We start from the raw sequence: 14,249 nt of genomic DNA on the forward strand, positions 1-14,249 counted from the left end.
ATAAATTAAACTGCTTTTTACTACACATCAAGCGGTCTCTGAGTGACGCGCTCAGACACCTTAAATAACATAACAGTCGAGAAGGCAAGAAAATACATCACGGACATAGCTGGTGCCTCGGAACTCTGAACTGCAGACGAGACGGAAGCAAAGAACTAATCCACAAAATATGCCTCAGTCAAAACAAGCCTCCAGCAAAGGATGGAGGACGCCTTCAAAGAGGAAAATTTTGGTGATGTTAGTAAAAGAATGTTACAAAATCAGAAAACAAATACAGGTGGTCGGTAGGCATGGGAGACAACTACCATTTCAATGAAACGGAAACACGCTGGAGCGTCTTCAGTGACTTCTGAAGAGGGAGGTGTTTCGATGGGGCGTCTCATCCGTGGCGGCGCGTGGCAGAAGAGAGCGGCAGATGCAAGGGGGAGGAAGAGGAACGTGACGGGGAGGGCGGCGGTCGCCTCCTGGCGAGACTGTCTACCGGGGCTGAGGGTAGGGCGGCTTGCCGTAGGGTCCCCGGCCGCGCTCCTCGCGCACCATCTGGTAGTAGCTGAACACCACGCACCACAGGTACACGTGCACCACTGGAACAACAAGTACAGTTTCAATTATCCCCAAATTTCAGAATAATGTAACTTTGCGGTAGGTCAGTTGGACCTAGTTGTCACGGTAAAAACAATGTCTCATTTTTTTGAGGGAAAATGGAAAACTTTGAGGAACTCCCCAGGTTTGACGAAAACTCCTCAGATTTCGAGGTCTCCTAAAACAGGAGGCATTTTTCCTCATTTTTTTAAAAAGAAGATTCCTCAAAATATGAGGCGAGATCGGAGGACTCTCCCTCAAACATGGGAGTCCCTCAAAGTTTTCCCTAAAAAAAAATGAGACATCGTTTTGTTGTTTTACCACTTGCGCCTATGTACTCACCGACGCCGATGAGGCCGAAGATGAGCCAACAGCTGCCCAAGATGGGGTCCTTCTTGACAAAGTGCTCCACCGAGGTGTAGAGGACCGAGATGAGCATCCCGATGGCCAGCATCAACGCAAGCACCACGAAGGGGAGCATCAGCCAGCGGTTCCTCTGCACCATTGAGTTCATTAGACATCGAGTAGATATTAAATTTTAAAGGAAGAAATACGATACAACCAGACAATCGTTTCTTTGAAACTAGGGAATTTCCTTGAAATTAGCTTTGAATCAACGGAATTGACCTAAAATAAACACAAAGAAAATTTCTCTTTTCTTTAAGGAAAATTTTTCCTTAATTTGAAGAAAAGTCTTGAACTCTTTGAAACAAGAGAAAAATTTCCTCGTGTCTTTTCAAGGAAGCGATTTTCAGGGTGTAAGTGGTGGAGGGTTGCTTACCTTGATCGCACCGAAGATGAGAAGAGACGATATGAATATCGTCATGACCATATTAACCGCCAAAATAATCCGAACTGAAAGAGAGATAGTGGGTTTACTTATTTCTGAGCAACGCGAAAAGTTTATGAAATGGTTCTCCTAAAAACACACGCACCGACTGTCTCTGGTAGTTCAATGAGTATGGTATTGGCATGAAGCTTATTTACTGTTAGTACAGAAACAAGCCCAATCACCCCCAACGCCTGAAATAAAAGAGAAAAACACATCAGTTTTTGTTTTGACGGACAGTTTTGTGTACTACACTAAACCGGGAAAATTTGCAAAATTTGTTGTAAATTTCGGTGCATAATTGATTTCGATAGTCCAAACTTACGATTCCGAGCGAGCCAGTGATGATGGTTCCGGTGCGGAGGGTGCCGCAGCGGCAGCAGTTGTCGAGGAGAGGCATCTTGGGAGGCTGGAACAAAAGGAAACCAAGATTAAAAATGATTGAAAACATTGACAAAACAAAAGAACAAAGATGACACTGCTGCTGCAGGAGCGCATATGAAAACAACCATGCCCTTGCCCCCACCCCTTCGTTGTAAGTTATCCTTCATGCCGGCCACATGCGCGACGACGTAGGATCGCGAGGAGGAAGTCTCTACGATGCGACGTAAACAAAGTTCGCACACACACACACGTGCGCGGTCTGAGATGTACAGGAAGTTGGCCTAAAGAATATTGGGAGGTCTATAGGGAAAAGAGTAGTGGCTTTTGTAATTTTGTTGGACGACAACTAGAGAGCAAGAGGAGTGCGCAGACAGACAGACAGACAGACAGATAGACAGACGAACAGACAGGCAGACGGACAGACAGAGGGCACTGACTGGGGGCTCGCGCGGCCTGAAGGCGGTGACGTCCAGGGGGTGCTCCATGACGGTATGCATGTTGGCGCTGGCGCCTCGGCCGGCCCCGGTGGCGCGCATGGCGCCTGCTCGCTGCGCTCAGGACACTGGCGGGCCGGACGGGCTGCGGGGGGTCCTGGGGGGCCTCACGGGGCCCTGCAGGGCGAAGCACGGCCAAGGGCGCGGCGCAGCGGGAGCGGGCGCGCGGGGCGGGAGCGGCGGCCAGCACCAGCGGCGGGCTCATCGGGGTGTCAGGAATCCTTCGATCGCTCGGGCTCGCCAGGCCCAGGCCCCCGGCCGCGCCCAGCAGTGCAGCCCCGCGGGGGTCAGGGCGGGGCGGTTCCCCCAGGAGGCAGGCCACTGCTGGGGCCCGCGGAGGGAGGGCCGCCTCGGAGAGGGGCACTTCAGACGAAGAAGGTTCCGAATAGTTAATCAAATGTTCCAGAAGAAAGTATTTTGGGAAAATTCTTTGGGGAATTTGCTTTTAAATGCATATTTTATCCCTAGAAATTTTTAAAAAAATTCTAGTTTTTCTGTGCAGTTAATTCACTTTTCCCATGTTTTTCTGGAAAATTTTCCAACCTCCTCTGGCTCATTGGTTATCCTTCATTGCAAAAGGCTGATAGAAGTGCGACTAGAAAAACGACGTGAAGTGAAGGGCGTTTTGCTGATTGGAGGAAATAGCAGGCGGGAGCTCCAACGCGGCACAACACAACGGGCAAACTGCAGCGCGAGCGCGCTGAGGCTCTCAGTGACACAATGCCTCCCGTAGAATGGATGCAGAGTCCCGCTTGAGCGCGCCTGGTGGGGCGGGGAGGGGCTTGGCGCCGCTCAAAAGGCAATTTCGGTGCCTTTTGGAGGGAATGGGCGCCGGGCGAATGGTTAGCGCTGAAGGCACGCGAGGCTATGAGGCTGACGCGCACGCTAACGTGTGCGGTTCAACAGTACTGAATTAATTTCGTTACTTATAGTTGTTTATCGTGAACATTATTTTTGTCTCTCAGTGATAACATCGGCGGTGGATCAGACGCTCTACCCGATGCACCGTGACCCGATGGCTCTGCGAGCGCCTGCTGGTTAGGCAACGCAGAGGCACGTCTGTTGCCGTTGTTGCCTACCCTCGACTGGGCAGGGGCTCCAGGCTGATAGCGCGTGACGAGGGAGGGAGGGAGGGAGGGATGATGTCCTCATCGCCGTTGCGGCCTGTGTCGTGCCAAAACAAAGCTCGACAGGTTGGGGGTGGCGGGCGGGGGAGGAAGAGGTGGTGTACTTTGGGGCACCGCTGTCGATCCTTAAGGCCAGGGTTGCCACCCTTGGGGGACGCCCACCATCAGGGCCCTGCACTACGGGGGCGGGAAGGGGAAAGGGGGAGGGACGCGGGGGAATGCCAAGGGAACGGGGTTATCGGGACACCGACGGGGCGGGTCGCAGAGGCAAGGGTGGGGTAGGTTGGGGAAGGGGAGGAGGGGATGAGCGATAATCAGGCGGGAGGGAAAGGTCACCCGACGGCGGCCAGTGGCGTAGGCAGCAGGGGGGCGTATGGTGTGTGAGTACGTGTGTGTGTGTGTGTGTGTGTGTGAGAGAGAGAGAGAGAGAGAGAGAGAGAGAGAGAGAGAGAGAGAGAGAGAGAGAAAGGGAGAGAGAGAGAAAGGGAGAGAGAGAGAGAAAGGGAGAGAGAGACAGACAGAGAAAGGGAGAGAGAGAGACAGAGGGAGACAGAGAGAGCAGGAAGATAGGCACGTATCTCGCTCTATCCCACGCACGCGCTGGGACCTGGGTATATGGTGTGCAGCCCAACCTAGCCGTCCAGGGAACCGACGACCACGCGCCCCACACCCCGCTGTGCACGAAATGAGAACGAATCAAGCAAGCGGGCATTTATGAAAGACGCTGCAGGCTGCAGGCAGGGCGAGTTCTCTGAGCGCACCGCCGCCGGCCTTTGGCGCGCGCTGCATGGTCTGCATCCGAGTGGAGGTCAAGGATCGGCGATACTCCCCGCCTCGCGCCGCCGAGGGGTACTCCCGCGTGCGCCGAGCGTCACGCTTCCAAAAGCTTCCCCAGGCCCAGGCGCTTTAAAAGTTACGGTGTTATTTACTTTACTGAGGGAAAGGATTAAATAAAGTCATTAGTGACTCACCACGACAGGTCTGTGCGCAAGGCGTGCGCCACACCGAGCCACCTGTCTTTGGGACGAGTCGGAATAATCGGATATCAAATAAAAACAACCTTGATTTAGGAATTTCCGGCCACCTTCGCACGTTCACGTGGACCGCGGCCGCTGCTGGGAGATGTGACGTGGCAGATATGTGACGGGGGGCGAGGCGGGGCGGGCGACCTACACCAACCTGGTCCATCCCTACATGGGCTGCACCGGAGGCCGCCGTGTGGCCCGGCGGCGGCGTGGCGTGCCAGACGGAGCGACGGCCGCGAACAAGGCAGGCGGAACGGAAAAAAAATATAGCATCCCAAAGCATCACAAAGTCGATAGTTTTTGTGCTTCCGAATACAGTACACCTCGGAAACTGTTGGTGCTTTCCTGACAAACCTGCAAACGTAGTGTTGTCTCTCGGTCGCGGTTGTGTTTGCTTACTCCGTCTCCGGCAACCTTTGCCACGGTTAGCCAGACGGCGCGCTAACGAGCGCACACAGAGACAGCGATAGGGTGAGCCTTAATGATTCGCTGCTGCGCATGAACTTGAGAGTCTGCATAATCACACAACAACGCTTTCTCGCTGCAGCCATTTCTTGTCATTCCCCAGCGCTCTCTCACTCTCTCTCTCTCCCCCCAAAAGAGAGCTCCATAGCCCCCTTTGAGGATCCTTATCAACTGTTCAATTTCAATTCAATTTTCTCTCTCTCTCTCTCTCTCTCTCTCTCTCTCTCCCTCTTCCTCTCGCTGTGTCTCGTTCCTCCAGTGTGTGCCCTGATTTCGCCATCAGAGCGTGACGAGCGCGCAGCTGAGACGGCACCGGGTCCGGAGTGACAGCGGTGTCAAAGCCGCCTCGCCCCACCCCCCTCCCCCCTCCCACCTCTCATGTGCTTCCAATGCAGGCCACCGCCGGGGTCTTACCCGCCGAGCACCCATTCACCCAGAACCGCAAGTCTCGGCCCGCGGCGGGACGCTGCACGGCGCGGCGCGGCACGCCCGACACTCTGAGCATCACGCCTGTCCGGAGATCAAAGCCCGGCGCGGCCGCACCGCGCGACCAGCACTCATGTCATGCACCCTGCCAAAGTTATCACCGTCATAATACATTCCCCCCGGGGAGAGTACAGTAAACCCCGCCGTCGTGCACAGCACGGAGAGAAGTCAACTTAATATTTTCAGCGTAAGACTCGGAGTTTTCGGTGAAAAATTATTTATTATTTTGCATGCATTTCTGTAAAGGATAAAACCTGCATTTGATACTGTATACTGTTGTTGCACCGCATATCCCATTCTCTGGACGAGAAAAAAAATTTTTACTTGCGTCCCACTTTTACAAAATGTCATCCAACCTCTCTTGTGTTTTCGGGGCGCGAGTGTTGTGTTGTGTGTGTCTTCGCGCTTCGCGCCTCCCAAGGCCGTCGGCGCGCTGACGGGGGCCTCCCAGCCCCGCCCACAATAACTCTGTCCTCCGCGCGCTCGCCCTTCTTGTCCTTGAACTTCCGTATATTTAGCGCCCGGGCTTTTTATTTCCCCTCATTCTGGGTCAGTGTGTGAAGGCCAGGGGGAGAGAGGGGAAGGGGGCGGGGGGTAAGCTGGGCGGGCCAGGGGGAGGTGGGAGTGGGCGCAAGCCCTCCCCCTACTCCACCATCAAAAATACCCGCGGGGTGAAGAGAAGCGTTGCGACGCCTCCGACGCGTTCTCGTGGTCGAGATGCGCGTTGCACGTCTGCTGCTCTTCCTTTCCGAGTGCGTCCGCGCTGTATCGATCTAAACCGTATCCGAGTGTGAGCGTCCGCAGAGAACACGACCCCCGCCCGGAACACACTCACTCACTCACACACACACTCACACATCTGGACGAAGTCGTTCAGTCGTTCTCGGAACGACATCCTGCGAGACGCTCTGTGGGCCGACCCGCTCCATCCTGAACGCCGCCACAGAACCTTGAAAGGAAAGGGACCGGGGGCTGCTGGCCGCGGGCCACCGGCCTGCGAGCTAGCGGTCACTGACTTGCAGCGGAGCTTATCACACAAGGCTCGGCACAGAGGGCCGATTGAAGAGCGGCAGACGCCTTTAGAAGGGCGCGGTCGGTCGCAGGCGAGCCGCCGCTATGGGCCGGGGCCGCATACTCTACTGCACCGCGCCTTTCGGCCACAGGACCACGGGAAGTGCGGCCAGCGGCCAGACGGACGGGACGTCCGGCCACAACAAGTGCGCCGCCGGCGTCGCCGCACACGCTCTCCACGAGACTATTTGCAGAGCGCCAAGTGTTCCACTTGTGCGCACGTTGGAAGTATAGCCTCGCCCCGCGGGTCTCCGGGGTGCTCACCTTTACCCGCGATCTCTGGGCTCGGATCCTGATGGGACGACGCACGAGAGGAGAGAGAGATAGAGAGAAGGAGGCCCCCCGGGCGACGCGCACGATCCAGATTGGCACGCGAGCATACAGAGCGCGTCCAGAGGCGACTTGACTGAACAATCGTGCGTGTCGAAGCAACAGGGCTGCTCAACTTTTTGCATGTTCAAAAGAAAGGGGGAAGGAAAAACACAGCCTGGCAAGTTTTAAAAGTTAATTATGCGATTTAAAAAGTGATGTTTTAATTGTCGAAATGTATGATGCTCGTTATCGGGTTTAATTTTTAATTATTAACACCAAACGTCCGAGCAAACGTCTAAATTTACCTTCGGCGGATGTGACAGTATAACGTGGCCGTTGGGAAAGAGGAGGCGCGTCCGTCAGTGGGCGTTACGCTGGGCGCTACGCCCCTGCTCGGGCGTTAAGCGTTACGCCGAGGTGGGCGTGTCGCGCGCGGCGGATACATACCCGGCCGGCGCTATTCGCACTGCGTCAGGCCGTCAGGCGGGCGCGCGGCTTCACGCCCGGGGGCCATCGCCACTGGAGGCTGTCGGCCCTTTAATTAGAGCGGCCAGCACCACGTGACGGAACGCACCGAACAATGGCGACCCTCCCCGCCACACTTTACTTCCGTTCTCCCTAGTTGTTGTTGTTGTGCTTCATTTCACCTCCCGTCCCGAGTGCGATATTTTAAAACCCAATCAATTCGGTTGAGCAGGAATCGAAAATTTTTCATACTTTGCAAAAAGTGCACTATAATATCAGTATTTTCTCGACTCGTGCCTGGGACCGGACCGGGCCGGCCGCGGCGCACGACCGGACGCCGCGGACGCCTACGTAAACATGGTCGGGCCGATGATCTCGGAATTCCCTTTCCCCCCCTTTCTGCCTTTCTGCCCCGCCCTGCACGCCTTCTTCCTGTAGAGTTTGCTTATCGGCGAGCGCATTAAGTGTCCGTTTACGCGCTCCGCCCTGGCTGCTGCACCAACACGAGGATGCGCCCGCGCCCGTAAAAAACCGTTTTAGTGGGGCCACGTGCGCCAAATAAAAATAAAAACGAAATAACAACAACGTTTGGGCGGCTGCCCGCCCAGTAACTTGGTGCGCAAGGGGCACTTCGAGGGGTGCCCAACTGAGGTAATCAGGTGTACACAGAGTTGGTAATCCCTGGTAATCACCGGTAATCCTTGGTAATCGCCAGTAATCCTTGGTAATCGCCGGTAATCCTTGGTAATCACCGGTAATCCCTAGTAATCGCCGGTAATCCTTGGTAATCACCGGTAATCCCTAGTAATCGCCGGTAATCCCTGGTAATCACTAGGTAATCGTTGGAAATCACCAGGTAATCGTTGGTAATCATCAGGTAATCTTTGGTAATCACTAAGTAATCCAGCCAGGAAATTCCTGGAAATCTTTGGTAACCACTGGTAATCTTTGGTAATCACTGGTAATCTTTGAGAATCACTGGTAATCTTTGAGAATCACTGGTAATCTTTGAGAATCACTGGTAATCTGTGGTAATCAATGGCAATCTTTGGTAATTGTTGGTAATCTTTTGTCAGTGGTAATCTTCGGAAACCCTTGGTAATCATAGGTAATCTTCGGTAATCTTTGGTAATCCTTGGTAATCGTCACTTTTTGGTAATCAGGTGTACACGATTTTTTCGAGTTGGGCACCCCTCGGGGCACTTACTACATTCAAGACATTTTTCTATTTGTTCTTTAGATTTTCTTATTTTATCTGTTTTTTTTTTTCAGTTTTTTAAAAAGATTTTTAGGAAGAGTGTGCACTTAGTTTTTTGGAGTGAATTACCCCTAGCTAGTGCGCGCGTGACAGTGTGCAGTCGCCGCCGGCGCCGCCGCGTGTGCTGGACGTGGACGTCTCGCGAGCGAACAGCGGAGCGTCCGAAACTGTCGCCTTTTAGCCTGCTCTCTTTTTTTTGTTTCCTGCGAAAAAGTTGCGCGCGGCCCCGATTCGAACGCGGCCGCGGGCAGGCCGGACCGCGCGCGCGGGCGCGACTGACTGCTCGGCGCGGAGCACGGCGTTCGAGCTTCTCAAGGCCGCCTAATCGTGTGGCGCGCCTTCGTGCTGCTTTTCGGCGCGCCGCTTGTAAAAGGGACCTCCTCGTGTCTCCGTCGCCGTGTCCATAAAATCGAAGCCCGCGCTTTGAGCAGCTGCGCGAGAGACCCGGAGGCGTCTTTGCTGAAAGACGCGAAGGTAGAAACTGTCCCGAGTTGTAATGTAGACCCCTGGCACAATGTATCCAAAACTGCCACATTTCGTCCCAGGACAAAAAAAAATCTAAAAAATCTAAAAAATCTAATTAACACCTAGATATTGTTTTAGAATGAATTGTTTTATGGTAGTTTTATTTTACGTTAGTTTTTTTTAGTTTGTTTTCTTTTTTACAGATTCCATCCGCTGGCAGTGCGCTGTGACATTTGCAGTCATTACCTTGAGTGTACCGCCGCAGCACCGACTATCAGGGTGACGGTGATTTCGCGTTATTTCCTGGCCATGAGTAAGAGACCCACTGCTTAATCATTATCGACGTAGGAAACTAGATTCAAGATTCAACTACCGCGAGGAGGCGGAAAATGCTAGAGTGCTGGAGATAAAAACTTCCCACCAAGACGTCTCCTATTTTTAATTGGACATTGTAAAAAGTAAGAATCACATTTTTATACACCGTTTAAAAATACCGAGCCGCTCAAACTTTCCTCGCTGGCGGTCTGGTCCGACTAACTACTATACACCTCCGTGTTGACTCGAGGTGTGCGTTGCTGGAATACGATTGTCGCCTCGCTTTGAGGTCTGCTGGAACCGAGTTATGCAACTCGTCCACACAACGCACCCCACCCACCCAGGGCCCCGGGGTTACCGCCGCTGCTGGCTCTGCCTTGTGCAAACAAGGCGCCGCAAGGCGCACACAGCAAGAGCAGCGCCTCGGTCGCATCTGCCCGCCCGGCCCGGGCGCGGCCCACCGCCTTCAGAGGGGCCCCCATTGTGCACACACCTCTGCCCCTCCCTCCCCTCCCCCTCTTCCCAACCTTTTCCTCGTAGAATTGAGATACCGTGGATGAGGGGAAATCCTCGCGCCGACCCCGCGGGACACAATTATTTTGATCTTTTATCATACATTTTTGCGAAAGCAGACGACGAGCAGGCGGGTCGTTGTACCGTGGCGCTCGCACCTCGGGAAATGAGTGTGCTTTATTAGTGCAGAGTCCCTTTCAATAAGACGCTGTCGCATCTCCGTTCGCGGCGCGTCGCGCGTCGGGCGTTAGCGCCTACTTTCCGACTGGACTCTTTTTGTCGACGCAATCTGTCGATGCAGCTGGCGCTGCAGCCAACGTGACCCCCCGGAGACAGACCGTCTGGCAGGCTCGAGCAGGCTATATGCCAAAACCCAAACGTGACCGCTCCTAATCAAAATGACTTGCAACGACGCCTCCCGACACGGGGCGAAGCCTGAACCGCGGCTCCACACATGATGACGGGTGACGAGTGCCATTCGCGCCAGCCGCCGCTGCGGGGTTGTGAAGTTTGTGAACGCCTCTGGCTGATATGAGCTCACTGCCAGAGGAGAGCTCTCAGAGCCGCGCAAATATCATGGGTCGATAGCAGGCTCTCCAAACTGACTCTCCCGCCATGGGATATAATGAGCCCGCCTCAGGTGCTGACGTCACCTCCGGCGCCGTGCAAATAATTGCGAGTCGCCTGACACTACTGCTGCCGCGGCGCTGACACTGGCTGATGTGCAGGTGGCTCGTCAGCACTACTGGCTCTCCAACGGCGGTGATCCCAGCAGTAGGAGCGGAGAGCTCCACCGGCCGCACCCGCGAGTGCAAGTGCAATGTAGTGTGTCTCGTCATCTCAACTTCAACTTCTCTGGCCTGGCACCGTCCTGTAGCTACGCCGCTGGGCCGCGGCACAGGTCGCCCGCCCCGCCTCTACCTCCGCGCTGCTGACTCGACGCCCGCTCGACACACGCGGCCCACGCACTTCGGGAGGGCGTGGTGGAGGGGCGTGGCGGCGCGGAGCAGCTAGGGAGTGGTGCGGTGCGCGCTGACGGCGCCGCCGCCACGCGGCCCGCTGGCCGCCGTCCAGCTGATCGCGATCCCCAGGTCCCGCCCACGCCGCCGCCGGCCTCACCGGCACCAGGCCCGCGAGCGAGACGCGAACGCGTGCTGCTCTCGTTACTTACTCCAAAACGCGTATTACCCAGCACAACCAACGACGAAACGGGATATGCAAATGATACCCAAGATATCGCCCGCTAGCGTTGCAGGGCCTCTTTATACCCTCCTTCTGGACGGGACAACATCCGTCTCAGCCGCACCCAGATCAGGTCGGTCGGCTAAACGGCTTGGGAACAGCGCCGCGCGCGCGCACTCCACCGGCCTGAAGCGAGCAGGCGCGTCGTCCTGCTTGCTTATGCCCCGCCACGCCGCGCCACGCCTGCTGAACCTCCTCACTTCACTTGCATCTCTGTCGCAGGCGCAGGCCGTATGGGCAGGCCCACGCCGGGCACAAGCACGCCCATTCACGCCACGCCGCGCCACACCCGGCCCGGCTCGGCCCGGCCCGACCTGGACCAGACGCGCGCTTTGCATAGGAAGCCACTCGGGCCTGCTGCTGCAGCAAACACCTCTACTACTCCTCCCCCGCCTGGCCTGCCTGGCCTGGCCTGCACGACACGCGCAGAGCACATCCTGCGCCAGGCCGCGCAGCGGACGACACACGGGAAAGTTTTATTCGGACGATACGGAAATCGCGAGGGGAGGAGAACACGCGGAGCTGTACTTACACCCTTTCCACTTCTCACCAGTGAAGAGTCGATAGAATAGTCGGCTGTGTGGACCGCTTAGCGCCCCTGCCGGGTAGGCACGCCCGTCACGCTCGCATGTCCGTACGCGGCCTATCCTCCAGGCGTTCCGGGCCGGGGCTCCTGCTGCTGGCTGCTTCTGGAGGAGGAGGAGCATAAGTCGTCCCCTTACAGCTTCGCGCTCAGTCACGGATACGAAGCCGAGGGCGCAGAGGCTATACTTACTGGTCGGCGTTGTTATCATATCATACCGGAGGAGAGGGGCCGACCCCGCGGCTCGACCCCGCGGCTTGACCCCCGCGCTGCCGGCGCCGCGTCACCGCCCGGGCCGACCCGCGGACCCGGGGCTCGGCCGGAATAGGCGTGACGCAACACGGGTCGCCTCGGCAGCTTCAGTCAGTCTGGTTATTGTCCCACCGGCCGCGGCAGTAAAACAAGTAGTTTGGCCCCCTCTCCACCAACGAGTGAGTATAGGCCATCACGTCGCGCCGTCGCATCGTCTTCAAATTGATTGCAGAGCAGGATCGCCCTCCAGCCCCGACCAGTGTCCACGCAGACGGTAAAAACAATGTCTCATCTTTTGAGGGGAAAGGGAAAACTTTGAGGAACTCCCTTGGTTTGAGGAAAGCTTCTCAGATTTCGAGGAAGTCTCCTCGAAAAATGTGGAATTTTTCCTCATTTTTTTGAGGAGGTTTCTCAAAATCTAAGGCGAAGTCTGAGGAGTTTTCCTCAATTTTAGGAGGTTCCCAAAACAAGGGAGTTTTTCCTTTTCCCTCAAAAAGTGAGACATTGTTTTTACCGTGAAGAGAGTTGTTAATTTGTGTTTTACTAAATCTGTTCAATGTGTCGTACGGGATGAAACCTCATCGTTCGCGAACATTTTATAATCCGGCTGTGATGGAGGCTCGCCGGTTGCTCAGGGGCTCTCGTGGGGGCGTGGCGGCGCCGGCGGGGCCATCTGCAGATGCGACATAGCCGCTGAAGATGCAGATGGCTGGCTGGGACCGTCGTCGTCGAATTGGATTGTCGACGCACGTAAACTTTGTGGCAGGCGGGCCCGAGACAGGCAGAGCCAGAGAGTGGTGGGCCGCCGCGTCGGGGCAGGACGACGACTGTTCGAAGGACTCGCCAGGATGCGCGGGGGCGCAGCGCAGCACCGAGGAGGTAGATACGCCCACGGACCGGCTCTCTCACACACACACACACGCACTCACGCACACAGACGCACGCACATACACATAGCACGATGTTTCGTGTGATGTCACACACACCGGGGGTATTTAAATGATGTTGGTGGTATTAAAAGGACGTTCGGAGCAACGGCCGGGAGAGTGTCCGAGGCTTAGGCTCGTGTGTATTTGAAGCCGTCCCTTCTCTCGTAAATATTTAAGTTAGTTTACAGTGGAATACAACAAAGTGATACAAAATATGTGACTATTTTCTAGTTCATCGCGCGACTTATTTGATTTGATTTCGTTCTGTCAGCAGAGGAAGACAGCGACTCTTAACTGTGGGTTTAGAAAAGCACAAAATAGCACACTCTAATAGTAACTGACTAACGTGAATTCGTTCACTCTGCCAGTAGTATCGCAGCCCTGGATCGTGATCAGGCACGGGCACGTCCCCCCATCCACTTTATTCTGTCAGGAGGTCGAACGACTCTCCCCTCACAAACTTATGACGAATTGTGCCCGTCTCGTATTTCGCACGGGTAGCAGAGAGCAGCAGAGCTAGTGCGGCCCGGGGCCCGGGCACAGCCCCGCTCTGGACACCTGTTCAACTGCTGAGTCAAGGACCCGGCAAATACCGCGTCACCATTATATTCGACTTGCAAATTCATTTCGAAACGTAGCCACGCCCGTATAATTCACAATCTCCTAACCGCCCAGAGATTTCACACATGGAGCGCGGCGGGGAAACCCGCGCAAAAAAGAAGACCCGCGCATTCTCCCTCGCAGCTGCGACCAGCTGCCGCACCTGGGGGGCACGGCAGGTGCGCAGGTGACACCGCCAAGGCCCCTGTTCTGCCCTGTGCTGCACTGTACCTTGTTGGTCCTTAGGCCTTGAACGAAGGCGGCGAGCGCGTTCTAATCCAGGTGGAGGAAATCCTCAGTTTGAGGCCTGACGGTCCTCACTGCGGTGAGCACAGGGCACTCCCGATCACGCTCACGCACGCACGCACACACCCCAACACTCGCACGTCCGCACGCTCGTGCACGCTCGTGTCCACTGAGCCTCGCGCAGCACCTCTACACTCGGTGCGTCCGACCCGGCCGCGTTCAAAAATTACACTGCCGTCTAAACGGACCGAACCGAGCGGACCGCGCACGACGCCTTCTTATTCTATCCACCTCTCTCTCTCTCTCTTTCCCTCCTGTCAGCCGGCCGCCGCGCGCTGCTCTCCCGCTCTCTCTCACTCGCACTTGTGGTGTGCCCCTCCGCCGTCCGGCGAGGCCCTCCCCACCTCCTCTCCGCGCTCTTCTGGTCTTGGCTCTCCTCACGGTGGAGGGAGAGAAGGTGGCGGCACGAGGGGTCTGCTCGTGGGTCCAGAATCTCGACAGGTTGGGGGATTAACGCCCTAGTCGGGGCCAACTGTAGGGCCTGTTCACACTACCTTCAGTCGGGACCGCCGTGCAGGTAGGTAGGTGGGAAGCCCAGACTCAGCT

General features: G+C 55.8%; 2 protein-coding genes across 2 annotated transcripts in view; both read right to left on the reverse strand.

The window, feature by feature from the left end:
• Positions 1–477: 477 nt before the first annotated feature.
• On the reverse strand, positions 478–2,292 carry LOC113208243 (lysosomal-associated transmembrane protein 4A). The gene is made up of 6 exons (XM_052264155.1): positions 2,233–2,292; positions 1,737–1,820; positions 1,518–1,605; positions 1,364–1,437; positions 925–1,078; positions 478–584 (listed from the first exon to the last, which is right to left on the reverse strand). The coding sequence occupies exons 1-6, from the start codon at positions 2,290–2,292 to the stop codon at positions 478–480; spliced, it is 567 nt and encodes a 188-aa protein (XP_052120115.1).
• LOC113208230 (proline-rich protein 36-like) overlaps positions 1,736–14,249 on the reverse strand; it is a 37,706-nt gene continuing 25,192 nt past the window's right edge. The window contains exon 12 of the mRNA XM_052264067.1: positions 1,736–1,820. The gene's annotated coding sequence lies outside the window, so the exon portion shown is untranslated. The remainder of the gene's footprint in view (positions 1,821–14,249) is intronic.

This window comes from Frankliniella occidentalis, unplaced genomic scaffold (genome assembly GCF_000697945.3).
Source record: "Frankliniella occidentalis isolate FOCC.00 unplaced genomic scaffold, Focc_3.1 Scaffold16, whole genome shotgun sequence".
Taxonomy (NCBI): domain Eukaryota; kingdom Metazoa; phylum Arthropoda; class Insecta; order Thysanoptera; family Thripidae; genus Frankliniella; species Frankliniella occidentalis.

Bases quoted from the DNA above. Each gene is read 5' to 3' on its own strand.
- LOC113208243 (XM_052264155.1), bottom strand. From the start codon at position 2,292: ATGCATACCGTCATGGAGCACCCCCTGGACGTCACCGCCTTCAGGCCG. The intron at 1,438-1,517 runs GTGCGTGTGTTT...TCTCTCTTTCAG, and splicing joins TGAACTACCAGAGACAGTCG to TTCGGATTATTTTGGCGGTT. The intron at 585-924 runs GTGAGTACATAG...TTGTTGTTCCAG, and splicing joins CTTCGGCCTCATCGGCGTCG to TGGTGCACGTGTACCTGTGG.